At 32.0% G+C, this 25,737-nt stretch overlaps 1 protein-coding gene across 2 annotated transcripts; it reads left to right on the forward strand.

Moving 5' to 3' along the window:
- Positions 1–6,408: 6,408 nt before the first annotated feature.
- Positions 6,409–25,176, forward strand: LOC101504782 (uncharacterized). 2 transcript variants are annotated; one of them, XM_012714146.3, is made up of 27 exons: positions 6,409–6,811; positions 6,888–6,982; positions 7,133–7,232; positions 7,791–7,895; positions 8,057–8,219; positions 9,069–9,192; positions 9,356–9,418; positions 9,516–9,596; positions 9,704–9,798; positions 9,911–10,061; positions 12,252–12,338; positions 12,447–12,566; positions 12,650–12,778; positions 13,305–13,402; positions 13,498–13,621; positions 13,802–13,909; positions 17,024–17,165; positions 18,378–18,488; positions 18,609–18,733; positions 19,523–19,708; positions 19,955–20,065; positions 20,793–20,957; positions 21,046–21,204; positions 21,377–21,610; positions 22,230–22,400; positions 23,580–23,698; positions 23,809–25,176. In XM_012714146.3, the coding sequence occupies exons 1-27, from the start codon at positions 6,652–6,654 to the stop codon at positions 24,341–24,343; spliced, it is 3,861 nt and encodes a 1,286-aa protein (XP_012569600.1). In that variant the 5' UTR covers positions 6,409–6,651; the 3' UTR covers positions 24,344–25,176. The 2 variants fall into 2 exon arrangements, with proteins under 2 accessions (XP_012569600.1, XP_004494255.1); XM_004494198.4 differs by having other exon boundaries at positions 6,410–6,811; positions 9,072–9,192.
- Positions 25,177–25,737: the final 561 nt, after the last annotated feature.

The raw sequence follows: 25,737 nt of genomic DNA on the forward strand, positions 1-25,737 counted from the left end.
CTAAAATGAATCAATGCGGCATCCGAAAAATAATGGCGTAGAAATAAATGAGTTACGAACCCGCGCGGGACCTTGATAATTAAATGACCAACTTAGATTCTCTAGTGCAAAATACTTATCTCACCAAACTATGCAGGTTCACTTTCCAACACACAATAAATTTCTAATAGATTAAAATTCAATTTATTCATTTAATTAATAAGGGTGGTAAGTGAATCGTCCAAGATTCTTTTTGAAAATTCATTGGATGGTTTTTTTAATGAAATCCAGTCACTCATTGTTTTTTTTTAAATTGACGAATATTACATAACTATAAATTATTATAATTAATTTAAAATTCAGATATTTTTATTAATTTAAATATAAAATATGAGTAAGGTTAATGAAATATGTTTGATATAAAATAAAACACAAATATAATACTTTAATATCTTATAAAAAACAAAGCATAGTTCTTTTGTATTATTTGTTTTTTATTTTTTTTATCAAATTATGTATTCCAATAATATTACTCATAAAATATAATAGACTACCACAAACTTTAACAATCGACATGACTATCATTGGTTTTTATATGTTGTCTATTATTGTCGACCGTTAGTCATCGCCCCGACCACTAATTCCAATAATATTTATTGAAATTATTAATAAAATAATTATAATATTTTAAATATTTGTATTATTAAATAATAAAAGTATTTTTAGAAATAATAAAAATATTTTTAGAAATAATAAAAATTTGTTATTAATATCATTTTATTGATGGATTTGATTAATATATCCGTTGAATAAATGAGGGTGGATGGATGAAATGAATTTTATGAGTGGTAGATGTCTCGAATTGAATATTTTTAAATAGATTAGTATATTGTTTTCATTCATCCATTATAATTCAATCCATATATAATTAATTCATCCATTTTGTGATCACATTTGTGAAATAAAGTAGTTGAACTCAATATAAACTCAAATTCAAATTCTAACTAAAATAACTATTAATTAATATTTATTTATTTTTCTATAAAACTGAGTTGCTAAAATTTTGCTCAAGACAAGAAAAAAATTACCATATGCTATAGTATTAGTTAATGCATATCAATGTGCACATGCACAATCCCTCTAAGCTTCACAGTTTACAACCTTTGTACAACATGATTACAACAATCTCATAACGTGTGTAAGTAATTATTTTTCTCTTCTAATAATAAGACCAATTATGTTAGTATTGTTTCCTAGTAATCCATTTTTATTAAATTAAATTACACGTTTGTTGTGAGATCATGTGTTACAAATTTTTTTGTCGGTAACTGCTATCTTTCCAAATAGTTCGAGTTTGTCTTGTCTAAATTTTCAAACTTTGAATACACCCCCCTTTTCACCCCTCACCCCCTGCCCCCACCCAAAGTAAAATAATTGAGGAGTATGGTGCGGGTGCGGCCTGGTAGCTAGCTGCTATAAAACGTGTGGCTCATGAGTAATATTAAGTATTTGTTCGCTCAAGGTCAATATATTTTTTCTGTTGACATAAAATAATATACATTTGAATATAATTTTCTGACCGTATTAAGAGGAGAGACCATTCTGAGCACATGAATCGGCCATTGATCTCTGACTTTCTGCAACTTGGGTTAGGTCCAACCAGCTACTTCTGGATTTTAATTAATAATTTTGACAATTTAATTTGTTTGTACCCTTATGCTGACCTTTTGTATAAGTCTCATCTCAATAAAATAAACAAAAATATTTCATGGATCTATGCAACAATCAAAGAGAAAAAAAATATATAAAAAGAATAATGGGATATATGTAATATATTGGTGATATAATGAGCTGATATAAATAGTGAATAAATAAAATGTATAATTAACATAAAAATATTAAAGGTGTACAAATATCATAGTTAAAACATAAAATATAATTCTTTTTTCTAATAAGACTCACAATCTAGTTAATACTAAAAAAATCCAGCCGCCCTTCTCTCTCAATATTTCATATTGGTCTCTCTTCCTTCTTCATCTAACAAAGAAAGATTTATAGTCATTATTTCATTCGGAATGACATATATGCATAGTTTTAATCTTACTTTATCTAAATAAATTACTTTTTATATAGATGTGATTTTTCTTTTATATTTTTTATGATTGCTTTGTATGTGACGATGTTTTGTTTATTGTTTGATGTGATATTGTTTGATTAGTTTCTTGTCTTATTATAATGTTAATTTAATATATTAATTTTCATCTATTATAAATTTATTCAATTGTTTGATCACCAATGCTATAAATCTTAATATATGAGTATTAAGATTAATTTTATTTGATCATATTTATAGATATTTTATTATTTTATATATTATTAAGTTGAATATTATTAATTTCTTTGTATATTATTACTTTTCATTGTATTTTATCAATTTAAATGAATTAATCTTCTTTTTAGTAGTTAACATAAAGCCAATGATAGATCCAATACATTAAGAAATTGTAGGTTGTACGTCACATCTTTAATAACTAAGACTAAATTAACATAATTAATATACTTTATAGAATATTTATATGCTTTAAGAACTAACTTAAATAAAGTGTGATAATTTATGGACTAAGATAACGGTTTTATGTCTATATATTAGTTTAAAAAATTGTGAATTTGATTTTAAATTGGTTTTTAAAAATCAAACACAAAGATAATTTTGGTCTTTTATTTTTTATATTATATTTATTTTAATTATTTATCTTTTATAAATAGTGTAATTTGGTCTTTGTCACAGTCACAACAAAATTTATAGTAACGTCAGATCATCGAAATCTATTCTAATAATTATCAATATGTATCTAATATAATTTTTTTATAAATATAATTCAATAATAGGCTTGCACTTTAAGTTTTTTTTTTCCGCATGTTTTTAAATTTATGTAAACTATTTGAAACGAACGATATTTATCAGAGTTTACTGTAATTTCACCCAATCTTTATTAATATTATACATTTAACTTTATAACTGATCCAATATTTGATCTCAATAGTTCATGACAATAAATATACAGTTGTTTAAAAGAGTTATGATGAAAAAACAAAAATACACTATTTATAAAAGATAAAAGACAAAAAAAATGACCGAAATGAACAAAAACAAATATAAATGACAAAAATGAATATTACATAAAAGATAAATGATCAAAAGTATATTTAAGCCTACAAATTTAAAAATCGGCTATAAAATTCAAAACAAGTTATAAAATCAAAACTAATTATAAAACGGGTTATAGATATATCATATTTTATAATCAGTTTTGTGAAATTAAATCCAGTTATATGAACTAGTTATAAAAATTGAATACGACAAATGATATTTATATGGATGTTGATTATGTGGATAGAGTGTAGATGAACAACTCTAATCCAAAATATTAACGAATCTAAAGTTTAAGTCGAGGGCATATCAAAGCATCATGATCCTGAAGATTTTTAGAAAGAAAGGAGGAAGATGATGGATTATTAGATTTATGGTTTATTAGGGTAATGGTTTAACATCCTCTAGTTTTTATGTTTGTTTTTATTTTTATTTTTATTTTTATCTAGATTAATTTGTTTATCCCTTAAATAATTTAATAAATCATTAAGTTGAAGTGAGTTTCCATGTGGATGCCACACGATTTAAAAAGTCTACATGATATGTTCTAGTCAAACTTCTATTATCCTATTCAACAAAATGACGATAAATACGAATTTTAAAAATTATTATAATACGAATGACTTAAACACCAATTTAAATTTAATAGAGACTAAACTTAGACAATTATAATTTTATAAAGACTTCACATTTATTCAATCTTTCACACAAAAATACAGTTTAGTCACTCTATCTTATATGTCATAAAGAATGAGATTCCACTCTTCATGTATTTACTTTTACTTGTTTGCATGTGAATCTAAAATAAGTAAAATCTACATAAATAGATATGGAACCACCAAAAGCTAGTAAAAAAGTGACTACATTAAAACTTAATTTATTACTCCTTCCATCATAAAATAATTGACTCATTTGTAATAATTTGTCTCAAAATAATTGATCATTTTAATTTTCAATGCATTTCTCCCAATTATATTTTTTAATTAATATTACTTGTATCATTTTTAATGTAATATTTTCCACTATATATTTATGACATCGATAATGCATCAATACATAACAATTATAATCTGATAAAATCATATTTTTTTTCTTTCATTTATATACTTTTCTTACTATGTATAAAATGATCAAGTGACTTAATTATTATGAGACGAAGAAAATATTTTCCAACATCTTATGCTAATTATGTTGTGACATCTTATTTATATCCATCTTACATCAATTAATTAATTATAATTTACAAAATATCTCTAACCTTTTATTTATTTTTCAAAGTTCATATTTTGTTTTCCCAAATTATATTCTTTACTAACAAAATAACTGCCTCAAACTATTAATGAGCTTCAATTGAAGACAAATTATTTAGGATAACTCATATTTAAATTATAGCCGAAATAATTATTAGTTATATTTTATTTTTCTTTCAATTATACTTTAGATTATTAAACTATGTTTTCCGAGAAAGAAATGGTTTAAACCCCACAAAAAAATCTCATGTACTATATCTCTCTCGTACCATCTTTAAGTAAGAAAACTTTATCAAAAGTTATTTGTATTTGCAATCATTCTTTTGAGTGTTTTTTTTTATATTTTTATTTTTCTCTTGCTCGTGAAAATTATGCATAAATGTAGACTAAATACACGAACTAGTTTGACATACTCACAAAAACTCAATTTACCTAAAAGTACTTAGAACCAACTAATATATATGTTAGTTTTTATTTGGGTGTTACTGTGAGTAATTATTTTGTTAATTAATAATAATATATTTTAAATGTCAAAATGTGTGTAGCAATAAATTAAGGGGGTGTAAGTAGCAAATTTCTTCCCAACTCGTCGCATAACAAACCCAACACTATACATTTTTTTTGTTAAACCCAACACCATACTTTATTTTTTGAAAAGAAAACCCAATACATACGGCATCTTCAAACCCATGCTACGATACCTTTTAGTTGTATTTTATGTTACATGTTTTTTTTTTATCGACACAATTTTATACCAGACGTTAGATCTATATTTAACCACACTAGTCTTGAAAATGTATTTGTTAGGGCTCGATCTGAAAGTTTTTTTGGCTTTAAATCGTTTTGAATTTCACTTCTACTATCACATTATATTTAAAAATATAACACATTAATTACAAAATTAATTAATATTAATGATAAAATTATAAATGATAATATTAGAAAGAATTGAGGTAACACCTATGAATAATAAGTTTGAGCATATGAGAATGAAACGTGGATATTTTGTAGTGAAAATAGTAAATTATATTGAGAATAATCAAATAGTTAAAAGCATAAAAAAAATTACTAAAATTATAAAAGAAATTATTAGAAAAGAATCTAAAAGTTAACGAGCTGAAATAAAATATATTATATAATTCTAACGCTATGAGATTAAACGTTGTTTAATTTATATAGTTGTCATGTGAGGATTTAATCATCTAGTTGATAAATAATAATAAACATTCTTTAAATATTTTTTCTTTGGAGATTTTATCTAGACTTATTTGTAAAAGCCTCGTATATGCACCGTAGTTGGAAAATGCAAGTATACGTAGGGATACGTGCTTGAACGATGGATTCTTCACTTATAAATAATTAATTTAAAGTGTGAGAGTTTACTTACGATACTATTGAAAAAAATTGTAATTTTTTTTTTTATAATAAAATAAAGTTAAATTTTGAAATAGAATTTGACCAAAAACTATATAAGTTAATTTATTATATTTTTTTTAACTATCTTATTCTCAATCATTATATTATTATTTTATTTAAATAAGTAATTTTTATATAAATTTATATTTTTTTTTGTAATTTTTTTTGTTATTTCGTCAATTAAGTGCGACGTTTAGTTTTTTCGTGTAGTTATAATTTTAACAGGTAGATATATTTAATCAATAATTTAAATGTCTTTAACATTGTAGATCCAATGACACGGTTATTTCATTCAGATTAATTTATCAACTTTGTAGCTATGTTGTCATTTAATGTTATTAACTTAAATGCTATGAACTTGTTCGCATTTTACTTTTGATTGTTGATGAATTTATATATTTGTGTTATTTGTATATTTGTATTGTTAAGTATTCTAAAGTTGAATGAATGAACATTTTTAATAAAAAAAGTTAAATTTTAAAATAATATTTTACAACAGAAAATACAAAATCTTTTTGTTACTTGAAAATAAAAATAAAACATACAATATTTTGTCAAAAAAATGGAATATTTCATAGAAAAATTCGAAATCCTAAAAAAAAAAGTCTTTTGTGCAGCAACCATTGCAAATTTGCACTACATAGAACATTTGTTCAATCTGTTTCATCCAATAGCCTGGAACTCAAAAACGACGTCGTAGAAGGCAAAGTGAACCGGTTCCCTCTTTCTGGCGACTGGTTCCCAAATCTCAATCTTCTTTCAGACGCCAGAGATCCGATCTGATAGCCACCTCATCACAGAATCAACCGCTTAGCTGCGAGTAACAACCGAAGAACACATCACAAAACAACGACGATGGATCCGGCGAGAACGCCACTAGGACAAATGCTATTGGAGGAAATCACTCCGGTTGTAATGGTCCTTTCTACTCCCTCCGTCGAAGAAGCTTGCTTAAAAAACGGTCTCTCATTCCTCCAGATGCTCACACCTTTCTGCTCATTCAACAACATCGACGGTATTTCTCTACTCATCTTCGTCGATTGAGGTTTTTTGAATCGTGATTTATGGTTTGCATTGTTCATTTATTGTAGTTCCAGTGAGAACCGCTAGTGATCAGCCTTATCGCATTCATAAATTCAAATTGCGTCTCTTCTATGGTTCCGGTGTTAGGAAGCCCGATTTGAAGGTAAACTCACTGTTTCCACCGTTTTTTGTGAATCGTATGATTATTGATCGCTTGATTCGAGGATTTTTGAGTTTATATATAACAAATGTGTTCATATTTTAGGATTTATGATAATGTGGTTCTATTTGTGTATCTACTTTTCCTCACTAGGTTGCTGAAGAGCAATTGAAGCAAGTTATTACAGATTCAGGGGAGAAAGTGTTTTCTGAGCTGTGCACAGATGTGCCGGAAATCAATCATGAACTTGCTAGTAAGTGGAGTTCATTGTTTAGAATCTGTTTTCAACAATGCTTTGTTTTAATTGACTAAAATCTGTTGTTTGTGGTTTAAACGTATTTATCCACTTGCGTATTGTGTATAATTTAAACTGCAACCACAGATGAATACATGCATATTATAAGTTTGTGAGTAACTTAGGGGTTTAATATATAGTTTTGTAATTTTTTTTATGTACATGCTCTTACATTGCTAAATAACTTAATTTAATTTAATTTCTACAAATGCCCAGCTGTACAACTTACAACTATAGATTATATAAAGAATACTCTTTTTGAATTGCTCTGGCTCGGAATTGATATGAGCTCGAGCTCAGATCTTTAGTTTGTTGAATAAACCTTGGATTTGATGATATGTATTTTAATAATTTAATCGAACAAGCTTGAGCACATGCCAGTGCTCTGTTAGGGTTCATTTGTTTTGGCCCTTGGACGAGCTCTGAAACTTGTGTTAGTACTTAGTATGATGAAAAGGCAGTTGTTGTTCTGTCATTGTCTGAGACTTGCTTTGATTGACAAAAGTACTTTTGTAGGTTCTGAAGACAGAAATACACCATCCTGGTTTCAGTTTTTCAATAAAGAGCTTGTCCGCGTGGCTTCCTTTTCAGACCATGAAGCTTTTGATCATCCTGTGGCTTGTATGATTTTTGGATTAGTTATTTCTTTGTCATTCCTTTTAATTTTCTCTTACAAAATTTGCAGTATCCGTTCTTCAGATACTCTGGCTTTTGACATTTTCATCTATTTTCCTTGCATCCTTTCAGATATAATTGCCTTTTCTCCTGAATGCAACTTGCAGGTCTTTTAGCTGTTTCTTCAAAAGATGAACAGCCAATTAACAGATTTGTTGACCTTTTCAATACCAACAAGCTTCCTTCCCTTCTTAATGACGGTACAATGGATCCAAAGATTTCAAAGCATTACTTGTTAGTGCATGACAATCAAGATGGTCCCACAGAAAGGTATGGATATACACCATCCTGATGCTTCTTCTATTCTTGTTCAGAGAAGCTATTTATACATAGGCACATCACACATGTGAGTCTGTGACATCATACTGGTTTCCATTAACATTAACATATTACATATACTCTTATTATTAGTGACTTCATCATATTCCCAAGAAAGATATTGCCATTTTTAACTTTATTACTTGATGACTTTTTGGAGATTTATCTCATACATGTGAGGATGGGAGAGCTATGTTTTGGTGTTTACTGAAGATTGGTTAGGCCTGGCATGCTTTTCCGGAAAAGTCCTTTTATTGGAAATGAATGGGCATATTTTAGGAGAGGGAATGGGGAACATTGCGGTGATCTATAAATGCATGTGAAGTTTCAACTTAACATACTTATTGAAAGTTTTCTTGTAAATATTTCTTCCATATTCTTATGCCATTCTTCTAAGAATTAGATATTCCTTTTAGATAAACCAATGTAGAAATAGAAAGCTGCCTCTGAATGTTTTTATATGGACACTAGTATTAATAGGATACCAATGTCTTGTTTCAACTTCACATGCTTCATATTGCTAACTTTTATGTGTTTTCTCAACTATGTGCTGCTCTTGCTCTGCAAGGCAGCCAACTTTTTTGTAGAATAATTTGTTTGGGGTTCTTGAAAAATAGTCAGTGTGTCCTACTCAAGAAAATTTTCTGTAGGCAATATTTGAAAGAGTATAGAGAATGAGAGTATGACAGTTGTTTTCCGCAACCCAATGCAACCTTGGGCATTATTAATTGTTTTTCCATGGAGATAGATTTTTTTTTTTCTGTAGTGTTGAACTTGTTTGAGTTCCTTCTTCTTCTTTAGCAGAGCAAGTAAAATATTGACAGAAATGAGGAGTACATTTGGAACTAGTGACTGTTTGATGCTTTGCATTAATTCTTCCCCAGATGCTCCAATCAAGCATCAAGTTAATCCTTGGGCTTCACAAGTAAGTTTGTTTGGAGGACTTGTAACTTGTTCTTTTTCTTTCTTTTTCCTTATTAAATGAAAAATTGATTATTTGCTTCATTTTCCTGTGGCGATGCAAACTTTTGGTCTAATTCATGTGAAAATATGCAATTTATGCTTTTGTCTCCTGGAATTTGTGACAGATATCCGATACCTCACCTAATCAAGATCTTGACTGCTTTCTTAACATTGATGATATCAATGAGGTATTTTGCTGTTTTCCACCCTCTACAACAGTTAGATTGAATATGTAGGGTTTAAGTTTAAATTATAGTTTGCTACCTCATTTTTCTTGCCCTGCAGATCAAAGATTTAATGCAAGATTTAACATCTAAGCACATCATTCCTAACATGGAGCAAAAAATTCGTGTGCTTAATCAACAGGTCATTTTTCTTAGTTTGTATTTGTTATCTGAGATCCATGATTTCTTATTTTGACCTATATATTCTGATGTCCTTTGCCTTGTTTCTTTAATATTGTGTTTTTTTAGGTTTCTGCAACACGAAAAGGTTTTAAAAACCAAATAAAGAATTTATGGTGGAGAAAAGGAAAAGAAGATGGTGCAGATTCTCTCAATGGTCCTACGTATGTCACCCACATAAATTCCTCTCGTATGATGGAAAGTACATGTATACTATGTATGTAGCATTCAAATATCTTGAATTTTTCTAATATGTTTTTGGTTTCATTGTTGAAGGTATAACTTTAACTCCATTGAATCCCAGATTCGAGTTTTGGGTGACTATGCTTTCATGTTACGAGATTATGAACTTGCCTTGTCAAATTATCGCCTAATTTCCACAGATTACAAGATTGATAAAGCCTGGAAGCGTTATGCTGGTGTGCAGGTAACTTTTTGTTTTCATTTCCAAAGTATAGAGAGAGGGCCTTCATATATTTATTCATGTTATGTCCTGATTGTTTTCACGGTAGCATGATATCAAACGCGTGGCAAATCCAAAGCTACAAATTGTAGCTTCTTAAAAACCACGGTGATTTTGTATCGGGAAGTGGTGTGAAAGTGTTTTCAAATATGCTTAGTTAGATTAGTATTTTCTGTAAAGAAGTAGTGGAAGGATGCTAAGTTGTATTTTTTCCCCCCCAAAATAAGAAATAATTTCCCTTGATAAATAGAGCTATTTGGGAAAATTGGTTTTGTCAGAAGATATGAAAATATCTTATAAGATTTCAATTTAATCCTAAAGTATGTTAGATTATCTAGCTCATAGGATTAATTTCTTATCTTAGAGTATCTCTTAAGAATTAGTTTATATATTTATTTGTTATTATCATGATTTGTTTCTCTCAGGATAAACAATGGGGAGTTAGTTTTGTTAGGGATTAGTTGGATGTTGGTTAGTTAGAGGGGATACTCTCTAGGTTCCTAACAATTAGTCTGACTTGTTTAAATATTCATGGGGGAAGCAATGGCGAAGGCAACCATGCCATCGAATCAGACCAAGGGTCATGGATTACAATTTTATCTATGGGGTTCTAACATTTCTAAAATCAAGATTCTGCAGCGGTTCATTAAGTTGCAAGAAATCAACTGTGATAAAGGAAAGGTGGAGGCTCTGCTCTTTAAGTTCAAGAGAAGTGTCGAAGGAATTGAAGAGCTTAAAAAGATGCTGAAAAATGTGTTGGAGCTTGAAGGGGTGGGAACCGGGAATTATTAAAGAAGATAGGATTAGCTAGGGTAGTTGGTTGTCTATTGGGGACAATATGCGACACCACCCCAAAATAGCTATTAATTAGTATAATATTTAAAATTAAAGGTTTTAAACACTGAAAACTGAAAAGACTATTTTTTCATGAACCTTTCCATATGTATCAAAGATCCCATGTTGACGTGTAGAAACCAACATTTGTAATGTCCCAAACTGCTGTAAGGATTTTTATCTCTCCCCACAAACTGACACAGATCTTTTCAGCATATTTTGTCATCACTCGCACGCTTTTTGAGAAACTTCTTAGAAGGTCATTTGTTAGGATAAAGAGGAGTTTGTTGGGATATAGGATAAGGCGGAGTTTATTAGGATTTAATTAAGGAAGTTACTTCTTGTGGTCCTAATTATAGGAGAACATATTTCAAACATCGGCGAGACATGCTCACCAGCTTCCATTGGTTTGTCCCCAAACCACGCTGTACTGGGGGAAGTTTGCTCTGATGCTTTAGGAGCAATAAGGATAGACGAGGGAGTTATATACAATTGATAGTTTATATGTGAAAAGAGAACTTCTCTGTGAAGGGGAAACTCAGCACTCCTCCATGTCATCTTTTTGAGTGTTTAAAATCTCTTCCTTCGTGCAATTCATTCAGGAATGTTCCTCAGTTTTCGACTCCCATCGCTAGCCACCATTTCTGAAAGAAAATTTCAGCCGGTTTTCAGCAAAACCACCACTGTTCAAAACACCATTTGCCAATCTACCCGGACCCAAAACCTAAGCCTAACTGACTAATAATTCACAGTCTTCATTCTTACTCTTCTTCCCTTGTTATTGAAAACAATGTATCTTCAATAGGTTTTATTCTATCATTTATTTCCACACCCGTAGAATCTTTCTTATCCTTTTGCATTGCGTTTCATTCTTACTTAGGGATCTGTTTATTCTCTTAAGAATGAAAACTTTGAAAGCCTGGAAAAATTGTAGATGAGATATTATCACAGTCTTTTCTTGTCATCTTAGGGTAAAAATGATTTGACTGTGGGTACTGGGTAGTAAAGTTACATTGCATTCAGAATTTGAAATGCACATGAAGACCTTGGTATAAGCCATTCCTAATGTGTGATTGTCAAACACGTTCTTCAACATTGCGGCTTTATTCCATTACTTCCTAATTGACACCTGCCATATCAGCCCCTACCTCAAGAGAAAAGTAAAATAATTTTAAGAAGAAACCCTTTGTTGGAGTATTTTTTGTTTTCCCAGCAGTGCAGTGCTTTACATTTTTTTTTCCAAGGCAAAGTTTATAAACTTTCTGATGGTGAAATATTCCGAAAATGCATCAATATTGGCTTCCCTTATTTATTTTTCAGGAAATGATGGGGCTTACGTACTTCATGTTGGATCAATCAAGAAAAGAAGCTGAATATTGCATGGAGAATGCTTTTAACACATATTTAGTATGTATGGTTTAATTTGGCCACGAGAAAATTAATATGTTTTTCAAGATGTTCTCTTATTGCTACATTCCTTTCCACATTTTTTATTAATAAACTTGATGTGTCCAGAAACTAGGGTCATTGGGTCAGCAAAATGCTACACGATGTGGTCTGTGGTGGACAGAAATGTTGAAAGCACGAGACCTATATAAAGAGGCAGCTACAGTTTACTTTCGTATTTGTGGTGAGGTAGTGCTTTTTTTTTTAAAGTACAATAAAATAATACCAATTTGGAATATTATGTTCTTTTGTTGACCAATTCCTTGTCTTAGGATATCCTACATTCTGCTGTAATGCTTGAGCAAGCATCATACTGTTACTTGCTGTCTAAACCCTCCATGTCACGCAAATATGGATTTCATCTAGTGCTTTCTGGGGAGCAGTATAAAAAGTGTGATCAGGTATCGAGCAGTATAATGTGTTGTTTTTTCATTAGGATAAATGATATTTTTGCACAAATTTGAAATAAAAAATTGACAACAATTTAAATGGTTAATAGTGTTAAAATATGTGGTCATTTACGTAATGAATGTAATGATGTGTCACAACACATTAACCATCAACTAAACATAATTAACCATAAATTTTAGGTGTTCAAATATACATGATATTCATTATAATCCTCCAAATCGTGTTCAAATATAGACTTTTATGTTTTCAAATATACATATCTATTAACCAAAATTTGTGTTCAAATATACATTTAAAAATTGCGGTTAATGACATTGACATTCAATATCGTGGTTAATTGTGTTGTGTAGATGGTTAATGAATTCCGACTCCTTGTTATATTCGTTAACCATCTACTAAACGTAATTTAACCATGTATTTGAATTGCATTAATCATCAAAATCGTTGCCCAATTTTGTGTCAAAATAACACAACTCTTTCTTATTAATTTTCTGACCTTGACTTTGTTATGTTTAGATCAAGCATGCAATTCGAACATACAGATGTGCTCTTTCTGTTTTTAGAGGAACTACTTGGAGTTATATTAATGATCATGTTCATTTCCATATAGGACAGTAAGTTAGACTTGGTTCAGCAATAATATATTGTGATTTTTATATCAAAAGCATTGCAATTCATTGAAGTTTGTTAATTAAGATGGTTTTTTTAGGTGGTATGCTTCTCTTGGGATGTATGATGTGGCTGTCAAGCATATGACGGAAATCTTGGCTTGTAGTCACCAGTCCAAGACGACACAAGAATTATTCCTGGGTGACTTTCTTCAAATTGTGGAGGTGATGGTCCCTCTATTTGGTTTTCAGATTTCATATGTTTAGAACCTGTTTATTTGAAATAAATGTTTCTGAACTAGCATTAACTTTGATTTGTTTTAATTCCTGAAATAGTTTTAAGTGTTAATATGTATGTTGATGCTGACTTCGACAGTACATAATTAATTTGAAACCTATCTACAGAAAACCGGGCGGACATTCGAGGTAACAAAACTTCAATTGCCTGTGATCAACATCTCTTCACTCAAGATCATTTTTGAAGATCACCGAACTTTTGGATCACCTTCAGCTGTAAGTTGAACTCGATGCTATGCTTCCCCAATTTTCTGGGTGTTTTGGATTTTAGTCTTCAAACAATTTTCCTCTTCCTATTTAGGTAGCCCTGGTTACTGTTTAGCAGACTCATTATTTGCCAAGTAGGGGACTGGGGACATATTATACTTTTCTGATAATATGCATAGGTTTGGTTGGCACTTAAGTATTAGAGGAGATTAAAGAAGGCAAAACACCGGGCAAATAATTTGCTTGAGGCAAAACACAGACTCAGCAGACTGATGTGTGTACTTTGTATACACCGGGAGTATAAAGATAAAAAATTCTGAATGCAATTTAGAAGACCAAGAATTAGGCTAATTCTATTTCTTAAGATAAGATGAATATATTCTACATTTATACAATGAACCTATGCTACTTGCAAAGTTGAAGAATTATTAACCATTAATTAATAAGAGATGTTATTGCGAACATTGGAATATTATACATCATCCGATAGGAACTTTCTTTTCCTCTACCCAATCACTTCAAGCCTGTAACTCTCTCTTTGAGAGGTCTGTAACCCTTACTCTAAATATCGAATGGCCTATACATGATACATGTTAACACCTTGAATTTATGTGGGTATTTGGGGATAGCCCTTTCAATGTAATTGCAAACTGGCAAAATATTTGATGTACTCAAATCGAATGGGTGTTCAGTGTTGGCTCTGATATCATATTAGTGTAGAAGAGAATTGAGAGAAAGGTAATCTAACAGTGAGAAAGCAGAGAAAATTATATGTTTCGCAGTTCTATGTTTTCTGTTACAATCACCAATATTCATATTTATAGGCAGTTATCAGTTACAACAATAGGATTCTAACTACCATAGGAAATCAGGAATATTCTAGATTATCAATGACTAGCCACTAGCTAGAGAAAATGCGAGCCGTATACTCCATTATCATGCAACATGTTGACAAACATATCAAGCAGGGTGATATATTGTAAGAGATGAGAATTTACTCACTTTTTAACTTCCGCACTCATTTACTTCCTGCTTTTTTTAATCTTGAACTCTTTCACTTGTCCCTCTTTCTAATTAATTATTTTTGGTAGCTGATAGCCTGATACCGACAAATCAAATAAATGACAATAACAATGTAATAATACAATATACCACAAAAATAACCATTACGTGAAATTGAATGAGTTCCAAAATCAATGGGAACACTGACAACAAGGTCAACATTGACGCATTGATATGAATATCATGTTAATTCAATTCCATTTTTTGATTTTTATAGTCTACCCTAGAATTTCGCCAAGTGAAGTTGTGAATGGCTTTTGTAAATGACCTTTCTCTAACATTACATTAGCTCTTTTGTGAACAACCTATCTATAACATGGGTAGCCTCTTTGCTGTGTGGATTTTATTTTTACATTTACTATGTTTCCGTATTTTGTGGAAGAAAGAGTTTCCATCCATGGCTGCACTCTCTTACAAAATGGTGGTGTCTCATCTTAAAATGTTTTTTTTTTGACAAAAAAATGTTGGTAACTATTGGTTAATAAAATAAAACGAAATATTTATTTGCAAAGAGGGGTGAAGAACTGAGAGGTTATAAGGTACTAATCAGCTACCTTCCCCAAGGAAGGAAGTGAAAAAGGGAAGTGGCGGTGAGCAAGGTTGTTAGGAGTGAGACCTAAAGCGTAACATCTTAAGATGTCACACGTTTGTGTGTGTACAGTGTTAGAGTAAGGCGAAATCGTTGGAGAACCCAGATCGTTGAACGCGCAGAGGAAGAGCATGACAACATGGGATCGGCGCGCCATGTCGCGCAGAGGAAGACCCGTGTTGCGAAGAGGAAGACCCATTTCACAAAGCTTCGACCAGTTTAGCGCCGTTTCGATCCGTTTCAACCCGATTCTAATACGCATGCTTTGGCCCAGTTTTGCACCTCTTCAGCTTCAAATTCTGCTCGTTTCCCATAGAGAAAAGGTATGCACATGAAGACTGAATTAACTTGGGACTTGGTTTTTTTTCAATGATTAATTGCTTTCCAACTTGGGAATTTCTATTCCTTAAGTGATTCAATTTCAGATTCCCTCCTTCTATAAATTCTTCTCATCTCTACAACTCTGCTCAATCTCATATATGAAACTCTCTTCAATCCTCTTCGCATGCTTTGTCTATTTTGTGGGATCTTAAGATCCGTGTTACAATCCCACGAACTACGCTTTTTCTATATCCCAAAGATCTTTGATCGGATCTCGAGTTTGACAACCTTGGCGATGAAAGCAGAAAAGAGATCAGGGCGAGGAAAATATGCTTTAGATGTAAGAGATGCATTACATGACTCATTAAGTCCACCCCTCTCATGACATGCTCCCATAGAGGTGATATTACAAGAAAGGAATTTCTGCATAACAACCTTTCCAGTTTGGAACAATTAACCACTTGACTAGTTAAAAGATCAAAGAATCGTTAATATGTGACCATTTAATGAATGATTAGCCATTTGAATATATATAAATTTAGACTTTTCTGAAACACCTTTTCCTTTCCCCTGTCATGAACAAGTTGTGTTCTTAGATTTTGGATTGGGCACTCATCCTTACAAACGAGACTTATAACGTCAGGGGTAGGGATGTCTTCTCTTTATTAACTATTTTCAATTTGAATCTTGAGTTTTTTCAGTAAACCTCGTCATGCCCAACACTATTAGGCTTGATCGGTGGATAATATGGTGAGTGGTCCGAATAGATAGGCTATGATACCAACTTAAGTTTTGGATTTGGCCATACTCATCCTTACAAAACCAGTTTATAAGGTGACAAATGCCTTCTCTTTTATGATGCACAAATACTCCACTTTCCTCGCCGTATCTGATGACAATATATTATTATTTAACATGAATGCTTAAGCTGTTGCACATGATGAGTTTTGATTATCTAACACGTCCCTTAACTCTCAAACCTCAAGCCATTACGCTTGAAAAATCCACCGTACTGATTTTTATTGTGAAGGACTGTACCTAGGAACTCTAAGTCATGCAGGCTAAAGAATCATCTTGTTTGAAAGGCTCTTGGCTCCTGGTAATCTTAGCTGCTTACTATGGTCTATGCTTGATTTACTGTGTCACTTCAGGTTAACACTAAAGAAGGCTTGTGGCATTCTTTGGAGGAAGAAATGATACCGTCATTTACTGCTGCCAAGGCTAATTGGTTGGAGTTGCAATCAAAGCTTATTCCAAAAAAGCTCAGTCAATCAAATGTTTGTGTTGCTGGAGGTATGTTGTAGAATTTCGTCTGAAGTTGGTAATAACTTATTATATATCTTTTTGTTTCACCTTAGTATCATTCCTATATTTTTACTCCTGGTTATTGGATGTTAATTTAATTTTGTGCTTTACATTTTACGTTGTAGTAACACTTTTTTTTTCTTTAAACAAAAACACTTGCTTTTTTTAATTAAAGGGTTAATGGAAGAATGTTGGTTTGATTCAAAATGCTAGTAATTTGTAAGTGCATGCTTATAGATGTTATTGAGTTACTTTAAAAGTGCTTTCTGTTTTCTTATCATGAGAGATGCCTTAAAATTGTGTTTTCTCTTGAATTGTGAGTTATCATCTAATAATGCAAGTTGAATAAGTGATAAGTGATCTTTGTCTGTTTTGAAGTTGATAGTGTTTAATATTTCAATTTTATTGTGGAGACACGTGGTTGATTGTAGTATGAAACAAATTTGAGGCAGTAAAAGTCTAACAAGATAGTAAACTTTGTGCTTAGAGATGAGAGAATGTTATGGTGGATGAGCGGTTATACAACAAGAGAAGATATAATAAAAAATACAATTAGAGAGAAAAGTGGGGTAGCCCCCATTGTGGAGATGGTAGTCTCGTTCTAGTTAGAGGGAAATCAAGGAAAATTATAGGCCAAACCATACTGATAGGACGTTATGGCGTCATTGGTCTATGCAATCAACTCCACCTAGTCCAAAAATACTTCTTGTTGTTGTATGATTAAGGACACATGGTTTTTGCAACTTTGTGATCTGCACTAAAGCATCAGTAGTGTTCTTCTGGAGTGGAAATGATACTCTGGAACTTTTGGCATGCACTTATGGTAATTACATAGTATAAAAGCTTAGAATATTTCACATAGAAGAGGGATGGGCTGGAGCTCATTGATGCCATTCATTAAGGGAATTAAATTGCACTTGTCAGTTTATGATCTGACCTATTTCACTCAAAAGTACTTAGAAAATTTAATAACAATTGCATTTTCTTGTGGAAATTTTGTTGATATTTGTGTGAATTATGAAAATATGAAACAATGTCTGGCCAAATGAATTTTGACCTGACGACGGATACATTCATTATAATATCATTACAAATTACTTTATAAAATAATTTTGGTGTAATGAATCAGCTCAAGAAACTTACTTTTTTTTCCCTGTTATGCATCACTGGTGCATTGTCTATTCATTGCACCATTTGCAGAAGCTGTGAAGGTTAATATTGAGTTCAGAAACCCTCTGCAAATCACAGTTCCCGTATCTGGTGTTACACTTATATGCAAATATTCTACTAGTACGGAAGAACTTACATCAAGTAAGCTACGAGTTTCTGTTTATGCCTTCTACCCTTTTTTATTGCTTTCTTTATTTTTTTGCAATAATTTATACTAGTAGCCTTCTTTTAGTTAGTGATAGTTTGTCATGCATACTACAGATGAAAATGAATTAAGCTTGAAGACCGATAATGAAGTTGACCACTTCAGGGATATGAGCTCAGGCAATTCCTCGTTTTTGGTTTCTGAGGTTGATTTCTCACTAGGAGGTGGTGAAACTACCATGGTGAGTTTGTTTTAGAGCTAAATTTCAGTACAAGAGATCTTGTTCTGGCTAAAATATGCAAATTGAGTTTCATTGTATTTGTGGGTAAACAAGAACATCTATCTATGCCTACATCTTAATTTTGACTAGCAATACACAGATTGCGTTGCTCTTGTGAAAATTCTAGAAATATCACATTTCCATCTTAACTATATTGGAGCTTGAAGTATTAGATTGACATTGGGCTAGAGTTCTGGAAGATGTAGACAATATGCCTTTCTAGGAAATTGAAAATGGAGCACCTGTATATGGACCATATAGTTTCTCATTTGTTCAGATCCTCTCTCTTATGAATAAGGCAGGCTAAGAAATAAATTTGGAGAAAAATAAAATTGTTGATTTTTGTGTGTATGATAAAAGTTTAATTTAGACAGAAAATTAAATTTTTAGAATTTAGATTTGACCCAACTCAACCACAAACACTAACTCAAGGGGTGAGGATTCGTCTTGCTTTAGAAGGACTACTTTGGCCATATCTTTAGTTGTTGTGGAGTCTCAACATGTCCCCCTTATGTCTAGGACTGAACATATAAAGTTTAAACTTTGTAGGACTTGATATACGCAGGTAGCTCAGTGTTGGGACCTCAAATGGGAATGTCAGCCCAAATATTGGGAGCTGTATTACAGTAGGACATTATAGCTTCATTCACTCCATGTATTTGTGCACAACTTATGAGAAAAGACTTTTGTTGTCGTAGTTTCAAATTATCATCTTTGCAAAACTGATATTGTCTAGTACATGTTTGCCAGGTACAACTATCAGTTACTCCTAAGGCAGTTGGTACTCTTGAAATTCTTGGTGTTCGATGGAAACTATCAGGTGCAATAGTTGGATTTCACAACTTTGAGTTGAGCCACCCAAAGAAGAATATTGTAAAAGGAAGAAGGAAGCCAAAGCACCCACCTAATGAGAAGTTTAAATTTATGGTGATCAAGGTGTGTTTTCCTCTTCTTTTTCATTTTTCTTTCTATCCTCTCTCTCTCTCTTGTATTCTGTGGAAAAATCTTTTGAAGTATTATTCAATTGTGTAAAGAGTACTAGCACTAATCTGAATATATAACAAAGCTCTAACTAATGAGTTTGATTAGTTAGCCTAATACAAAAATTCCTAATAATTACATAATAAGAGTCCCAACATATTCTCTTATTTATTTACTAAAGCATCTTTTTAAAAATCCCAGAGCATACCCAAGATTCAGGGTTCCATTCACTCTTTACCTCGAAAGGCATATGCTGGAGATTTACGGCAACTTATGCTGGAGTTGAGGAATCCTTCAGAGTTTCCTGTTAAGGTACCATTTCTGGAGTTAAGTTGCATTTTTTTCCTTTTATGTGCACGTCTTTTGATGTCAACTTGCATAGATGCCAGGCAGTCAAAATAGTTTTCTACAACAGCGAAGTCTAGAGAATTATTTTGGCAGAAGATGAGCTAGGGAAATAAGATGGACACTGCTGGCAGATTTTGGTAAACCAGTAACATGGACACTGTTGGCTAACCACTTTCAACCTTGAGAACAATGTTGCACTCGAAGGGGTAAAAGGATAGAATGGACTGTTTGTTACATATTCCTCAAAATCAATTTTAGTGGATGCAAGACATCTCTTGGAAAGGGTTGTTTATCGGTTTGCGGTGGAAAGTATCTGAAACAAACACACGCTGAAGTAGTTAGGGTAGTTAGTTAGAGGGGATATCATTTAAGATAAATAGGGGAAATTAGGATAGATAGATTCATTATGTGAATTTGATGGCTTGTGAAAAGTTAAAACATTTGTTAAAGGGGAATGTGTGCACCTCTCCCCTTTTTAATCAATCATATAAATTTGATTATTTTTTGTCATGTTTACTTATCAAAATACCGTCTCTCCTCTCTGGGCTCATACCAGGAGTTGAGGGTTTAGTTGCATACAGCGATTGGAAGATAGGTGTAATCTGTTACCTGACATTCTTGTATCGGGTGGAACTTGCTTTCTTCCTGCTCTTTCTTGCATGCTAACACTTGTTAATTTTTGTGTGTGCAGAATCTGAAGATGAAGATAAGTCACCCTAGATTCCTGATTATTGGGAGTCAAGAAAATGCAAAATTAGAGTTTCCTGGTTGCTTAACAAAGAATATAGATTCAGTGCAAAGTGTTACACATGCTAATCCTAATATTATGTCTGACACTGTATTTTCGTTTCCGGTGGTTAGTATTGAATCTTTCCGATGAAGTTGTGTATTACTACTTTGGGATCTGCTGACGTCTTTGTCACGTGAATTGCGCTTTGTTTCAGGACACGTCAGTTCAAGGTGAAACACCCTTATTGTGGCCTCTTTGGTTTAGGGCTGCTGTTCCTGGTGATATTTCTCTTTATATGAGCATTTATTATGAGGTTGCAGATATATCAAGTGTCATTAGATATCGCACTCTTCGCTTGCATTACAATGTGCAGGTTAGTATAATGTGTACTTAAAGTGAATGTTTTGGGCTTCACTGGCTTTATTTTCTCTCTTTATGCTGTAATTTTTAACTATAAGGTGCTATAAAAAAATTTAGTCATTATGTTTAATGATTCCAAGTCATAGACCTTGTTAATTTTCAAGTGCCAAATTCGGTGGTCGCAGGTATTACCATCATTAGATGTCTCATTTCAAATTAGTCCTTCCCGATTAAGAATACAAGATTTTCTTGTTCGATTGGATGTTGTTAACAAGACAAGCTCAGAAAGCTTCCAAGTTTATCAGTTGTCATCTATTGGGCATCACTGGGAAATATCATTACTTCAACCTCCTGATGCTATTTTTCCTTCGCAAACTTTGATGGCTGGTCAAGCAATATCCTGTTTCTTCACGTTGAAGGTTGGTACTATAGTTTTTAATCTTGTGAAAAGGCTTTATTTGATCCATGTAGCCTAGCCCACCTAATGGGAAAAGGCTTCGGTAGTTGTTCATCTTCTGTGTGATAATTTTCTTTTTTATTGTAAGAAATTCTTTAAAAGATTGTGCAAGTCAATCATATGTTTTTGTATTGTTTGTACTTCAAACAAATCCAAACCTCATGAAATTATTTGAGCTTGTCTGGTTTTATTTAGTAACATAACCTTGTATGCTTATTTATATATATTTCTTTATGACTTTGTTCTACCTGGAACTGTTTCTATTTTTTTTTCCTTCCCAAACAACCCAAAAAGAATACAAATTGAAAAGGTGAAATTCTTTGGTGCAGAAAATTAGGAATGAACTAGATATTAGTGTTTCAGAATCTGTATCTTCAAATGCTTAGTTATCTGAGGTTGTTTGTTTTCTGTTGACTCTATTTTTTGGTTAAACCATTTAGTATCATTCAATTATATATCCACCATTTATGTGTATTTTTATTCCTGATGTGCTTGTCACCTAAAATTTGATATCAAGTTTGTGTGTCTGCTTTGCACATGACAATTACGGTGGGATAAATTAAGATATTGTTTGCTCTCAGAAATCGAGGAGATTACCGACATTGGAATACAACATATCTACCACCCATGACAGAAGTGATGATGTACTATTGGTTCCTCAATGCAGTCAGGATTTAGTTTACAATACTAATAATGTACCTTTGGTAAATTTCCACCATTATGAAAGATTGCAGCAGAAAGTGTCACTTGAGGTAGACATTTATTTAGTTTTGTTAATGTCCAACCAACCAACCTGTTTCTTCTGAATTTTATATCATCATTTAGAGTATGCCTGTTAGAGTAGAACTGATTGAAAATGAATTTTACGGACACCAGAATGTCAATCAAATTTTATTTTATTTTTCACCTCATACTCCTTTTGGGTATTAAGAAAGTGTATGCGATGGTCACTTTAAACTGAACATCACCAAAGACCGGTTTACCATTACCATTATCCTTCATAGTTGGAATGCACGCGCATCTTTAAAGGATTACCCTTGTGCAAAACTTTGGTTTGGAACAAGATTGTATTTTTAACTTCTCTTTGGTTCTGTGCCCATGGCTGCTCCAAGGGTATTAACATAATTGCAAAGGGATTGGGTTGATCTGGTTTCTCTATTTTCTGCACTGTCTTGTCATGTATTATGTTTTTCTCTGCCCATGGTTGTACCTCTTCTTTTTAATACTTTTTTCCAATCAAAAGAAAGTTATTCTTTTACAGTCTGTAATTTAGTAATTTTATATTTAATGAGTGCAATATAAAAGCTTAAATGTGATACCGAATTGCATCCTGTTAAACTAATGATGAATTGTGTGATAAGTTTTGGGATTCCAAAACTAGTTAGAAAATAAAATACACGATTTAACTTTAGCATATTTCTCATAATCAATTTCTCCATAGAATTTTAGCATTTGAAAAACTTGATCCTTAAAAACTTCAATGCTTTCTTGTCTATATTTCCATTTATTGAGCTTTCTTTTCTCTTTAGTTCTTATTTAGCCTACTACATTTCTTTTAGAAAATTTGTTAGTTATCATATTATGAACAAGAACATTTATAATCACAGTTGAAGCTTCAATTGGGCAAAAATAGTATCTAAGTTTTGATTTGCAGTAAGTATAATTTTTTTCTAAACTGATTTATTATAACTTCACCCGTTTTCTTGCCAACTAGTCAGCTAGATAATGAGAAGATTTAAGTTTTGGATGTATAATGAAACTGTCACAATTTTTAAATTTTCCCAACACCAACTGGCTTAGTTTCTAGGTTTAAGGAATTCCAAAGGGCAAATTTGTTTTCCTGTGTCATGGTAGAACATTTGGGATTAACTAAAATACTTATACTTTATTGTTTTTCTTTCCTATTACTGACATGAATTTAATGTTTGTAGAATCTGGGTGACTTGAATACTGTTGATTTTGTGTTGATCTCTCGGCCTCTCAACAGTACCATCAATCATGGTTTATCTGATTCTCCTCATGTTATGTCTCACCATTCGTGTCACTTAAGGCATGCTTCCTCTTCTGATTTTGATTTTCTTATAGATTTTACATATTTATGTGTTTGTCATTACATGGCTTTATGGGGGTTTATGTTAATCTTTTTCTTTCTTTTGACAGTACCTCTAGCACGGGTCCCATTTCATGGCTAGTGGATGGACCTCAAACCTTGCATCATGACTTCTCTGCATCCTTCTGTGAAATAAATTTGAAGATGCATCTTTACAATTCATCTGGTGTCACTGTTTTTGTGCGCATCGACACATCAGATTTTGATGGTAGTGGTGGACATCTGAACAGTGTAAACGCAGTTCAATCAGCAACTCCTGATAATCCAGCAGGTTGGCATGATGTTACACCAGTGAATGAACTCAAAGTAACATCAAATGCTCTCGAAACCCAACCAGGAAAAGCACTATCATTGGAAAGTGTTTCCCCATACATTTGGTCTGGGTCAAGCTCAACCAATCTCCACCTTGAGCCCATGTCCTCAGCAGAAGTTCCTCTTCAGATCTGTGTATTCTCTCCAGGGACATATGACCTGTCAAATTATGTTTTGAATTGGAATCTTCTGGGAGACAGCGACGAAATGAGTAAGCCTTCGGGCAAGTGCCAGGGCTATAAATACTATTTGACAGTGCTCCAATCCACTTGAGAAGTTGGTAAAAAATTTCATGCTAGAATTTTTGATTTGATTGTATCTGGGGGCTGTATATATATATACGTTTCCATGAATTGTCAAATGAGAACAGGAACGAGGAACCATGTAAAAGTTCAGGGGAAAAGTTGTAGAATACCAGTTTTTTGTCCAAACAATAATGACAGTGAAAATACACAATTCATCGAACTGGTCAGTGTATTTGGACTGGCCAAGTTTGAGAGAGGAAGTTATGAGCAAGAAATTTATGTATAGCCCGCCATTAACCAAAGACTGAATGTCAGAGTTTAGCACTGGCGATGGAATCATTTTTTACCTCATTGGTGGGATGCACGACTGAGCATTGCAAGAGTTAATTATGCCAATGTTTTGGGCGTAATTCAAAGGGTGATTGGTTGTTTCTGATTTTTCATGTATGATGGATAGCAGTTCAGAGTGGTATAGTTTTAAGATTGTTACAGGGTTATTGAAAGACAGAAATGGATATGGTGTATAAAGTGTACTTGAGAACGATATGGTATAATTTGATAAAACATTGCAAATTGCTAGTTACAATAATGTTAACTTTTTAATTTGGTGTTGATGTAAAGAATGACATTAGGTATGGGTTAGTTGCACTATTCGTGTGCGCTGAAAATGAGACAGATTTACGATGATGGTTGTAGGTGGGATTGTTGCATAAAAAGAAAAGATTAACTGTAAGCACTGAGTTTGCATAAATTAAGTTGCTTTGTTCATTGGAAGTATAGTATTAGTGTTAATAACATTTAGGATTTTTTGTCTTAAGATTTTCGTTAAATAAATGAAACTTATGTTTCACCTTTCACGTACCCATTATTATGGTTGATTGTTTCCATTGCATGAATGTTAGCTACATGCCTAAATGGTATGAGATTGTACAAAAAGAAATTGTAAATGTTCTGTGATTGTGTTAAAGAAAGATAGTATAGTATTATAGTATTAAAGTAAGGGTGGGGTTCAAGGTCCAAAAAGTAAGATAGTAGTATAGTATTAAATAACAATAAGAGGAGACACGATGTTTTAAAAAAGAACAATAAGACGAGCAAAATCACAATTTTCTACTAATTGATGATGCCATTGTTTTACAAGGAGGCTCTAATATTCGTAAGCTTTTTATTTTTTTTTTGGACTAAACTAATAATCGTAAGATAAAACTACGATAAGTCTCATCCGGTCTTTTATTCTTTACGTCCTACTCCAATGCCTTTTATCATATTATCAACCGCTCATGAGATAGTAGTATTTACTATTTAGATGTGAAATCACCATACTCCATTAGTATAAAAATCTACACTTGTATCAACAAAGTATTTTTTTTTATTTTTGAAAGAAAACTTAAATCGATAAAATTGAGGTCTATTTATTGATTT

The sequence above is a fragment of the Cicer arietinum genome, chromosome 3 (assembly GCF_000331145.2).
Source record: "Cicer arietinum cultivar CDC Frontier isolate Library 1 chromosome 3, Cicar.CDCFrontier_v2.0, whole genome shotgun sequence".
Classification (NCBI taxonomy): Eukaryota; Viridiplantae; Streptophyta; class Magnoliopsida; order Fabales; family Fabaceae; genus Cicer; species Cicer arietinum.

Bases quoted from the DNA above. Each gene is read 5' to 3' on its own strand.
- LOC101504782 (XM_012714146.3), top strand. From the start codon at position 6,652: ATGGATCCGGCGAGAACGCCACTAGGACAAATGCTATTGGAGGAAATC. The intron at 6,983-7,132 runs GTAAACTCACTG...TTTCCTCACTAG, and splicing joins TTAGGAAGCCCGATTTGAAG to GTTGCTGAAGAGCAATTGAA. The intron at 8,220-9,068 runs GTATGGATATAC...CTTCTTCTTTAG, and splicing joins CAAGATGGTCCCACAGAAAG to CAGAGCAAGTAAAATATTGA.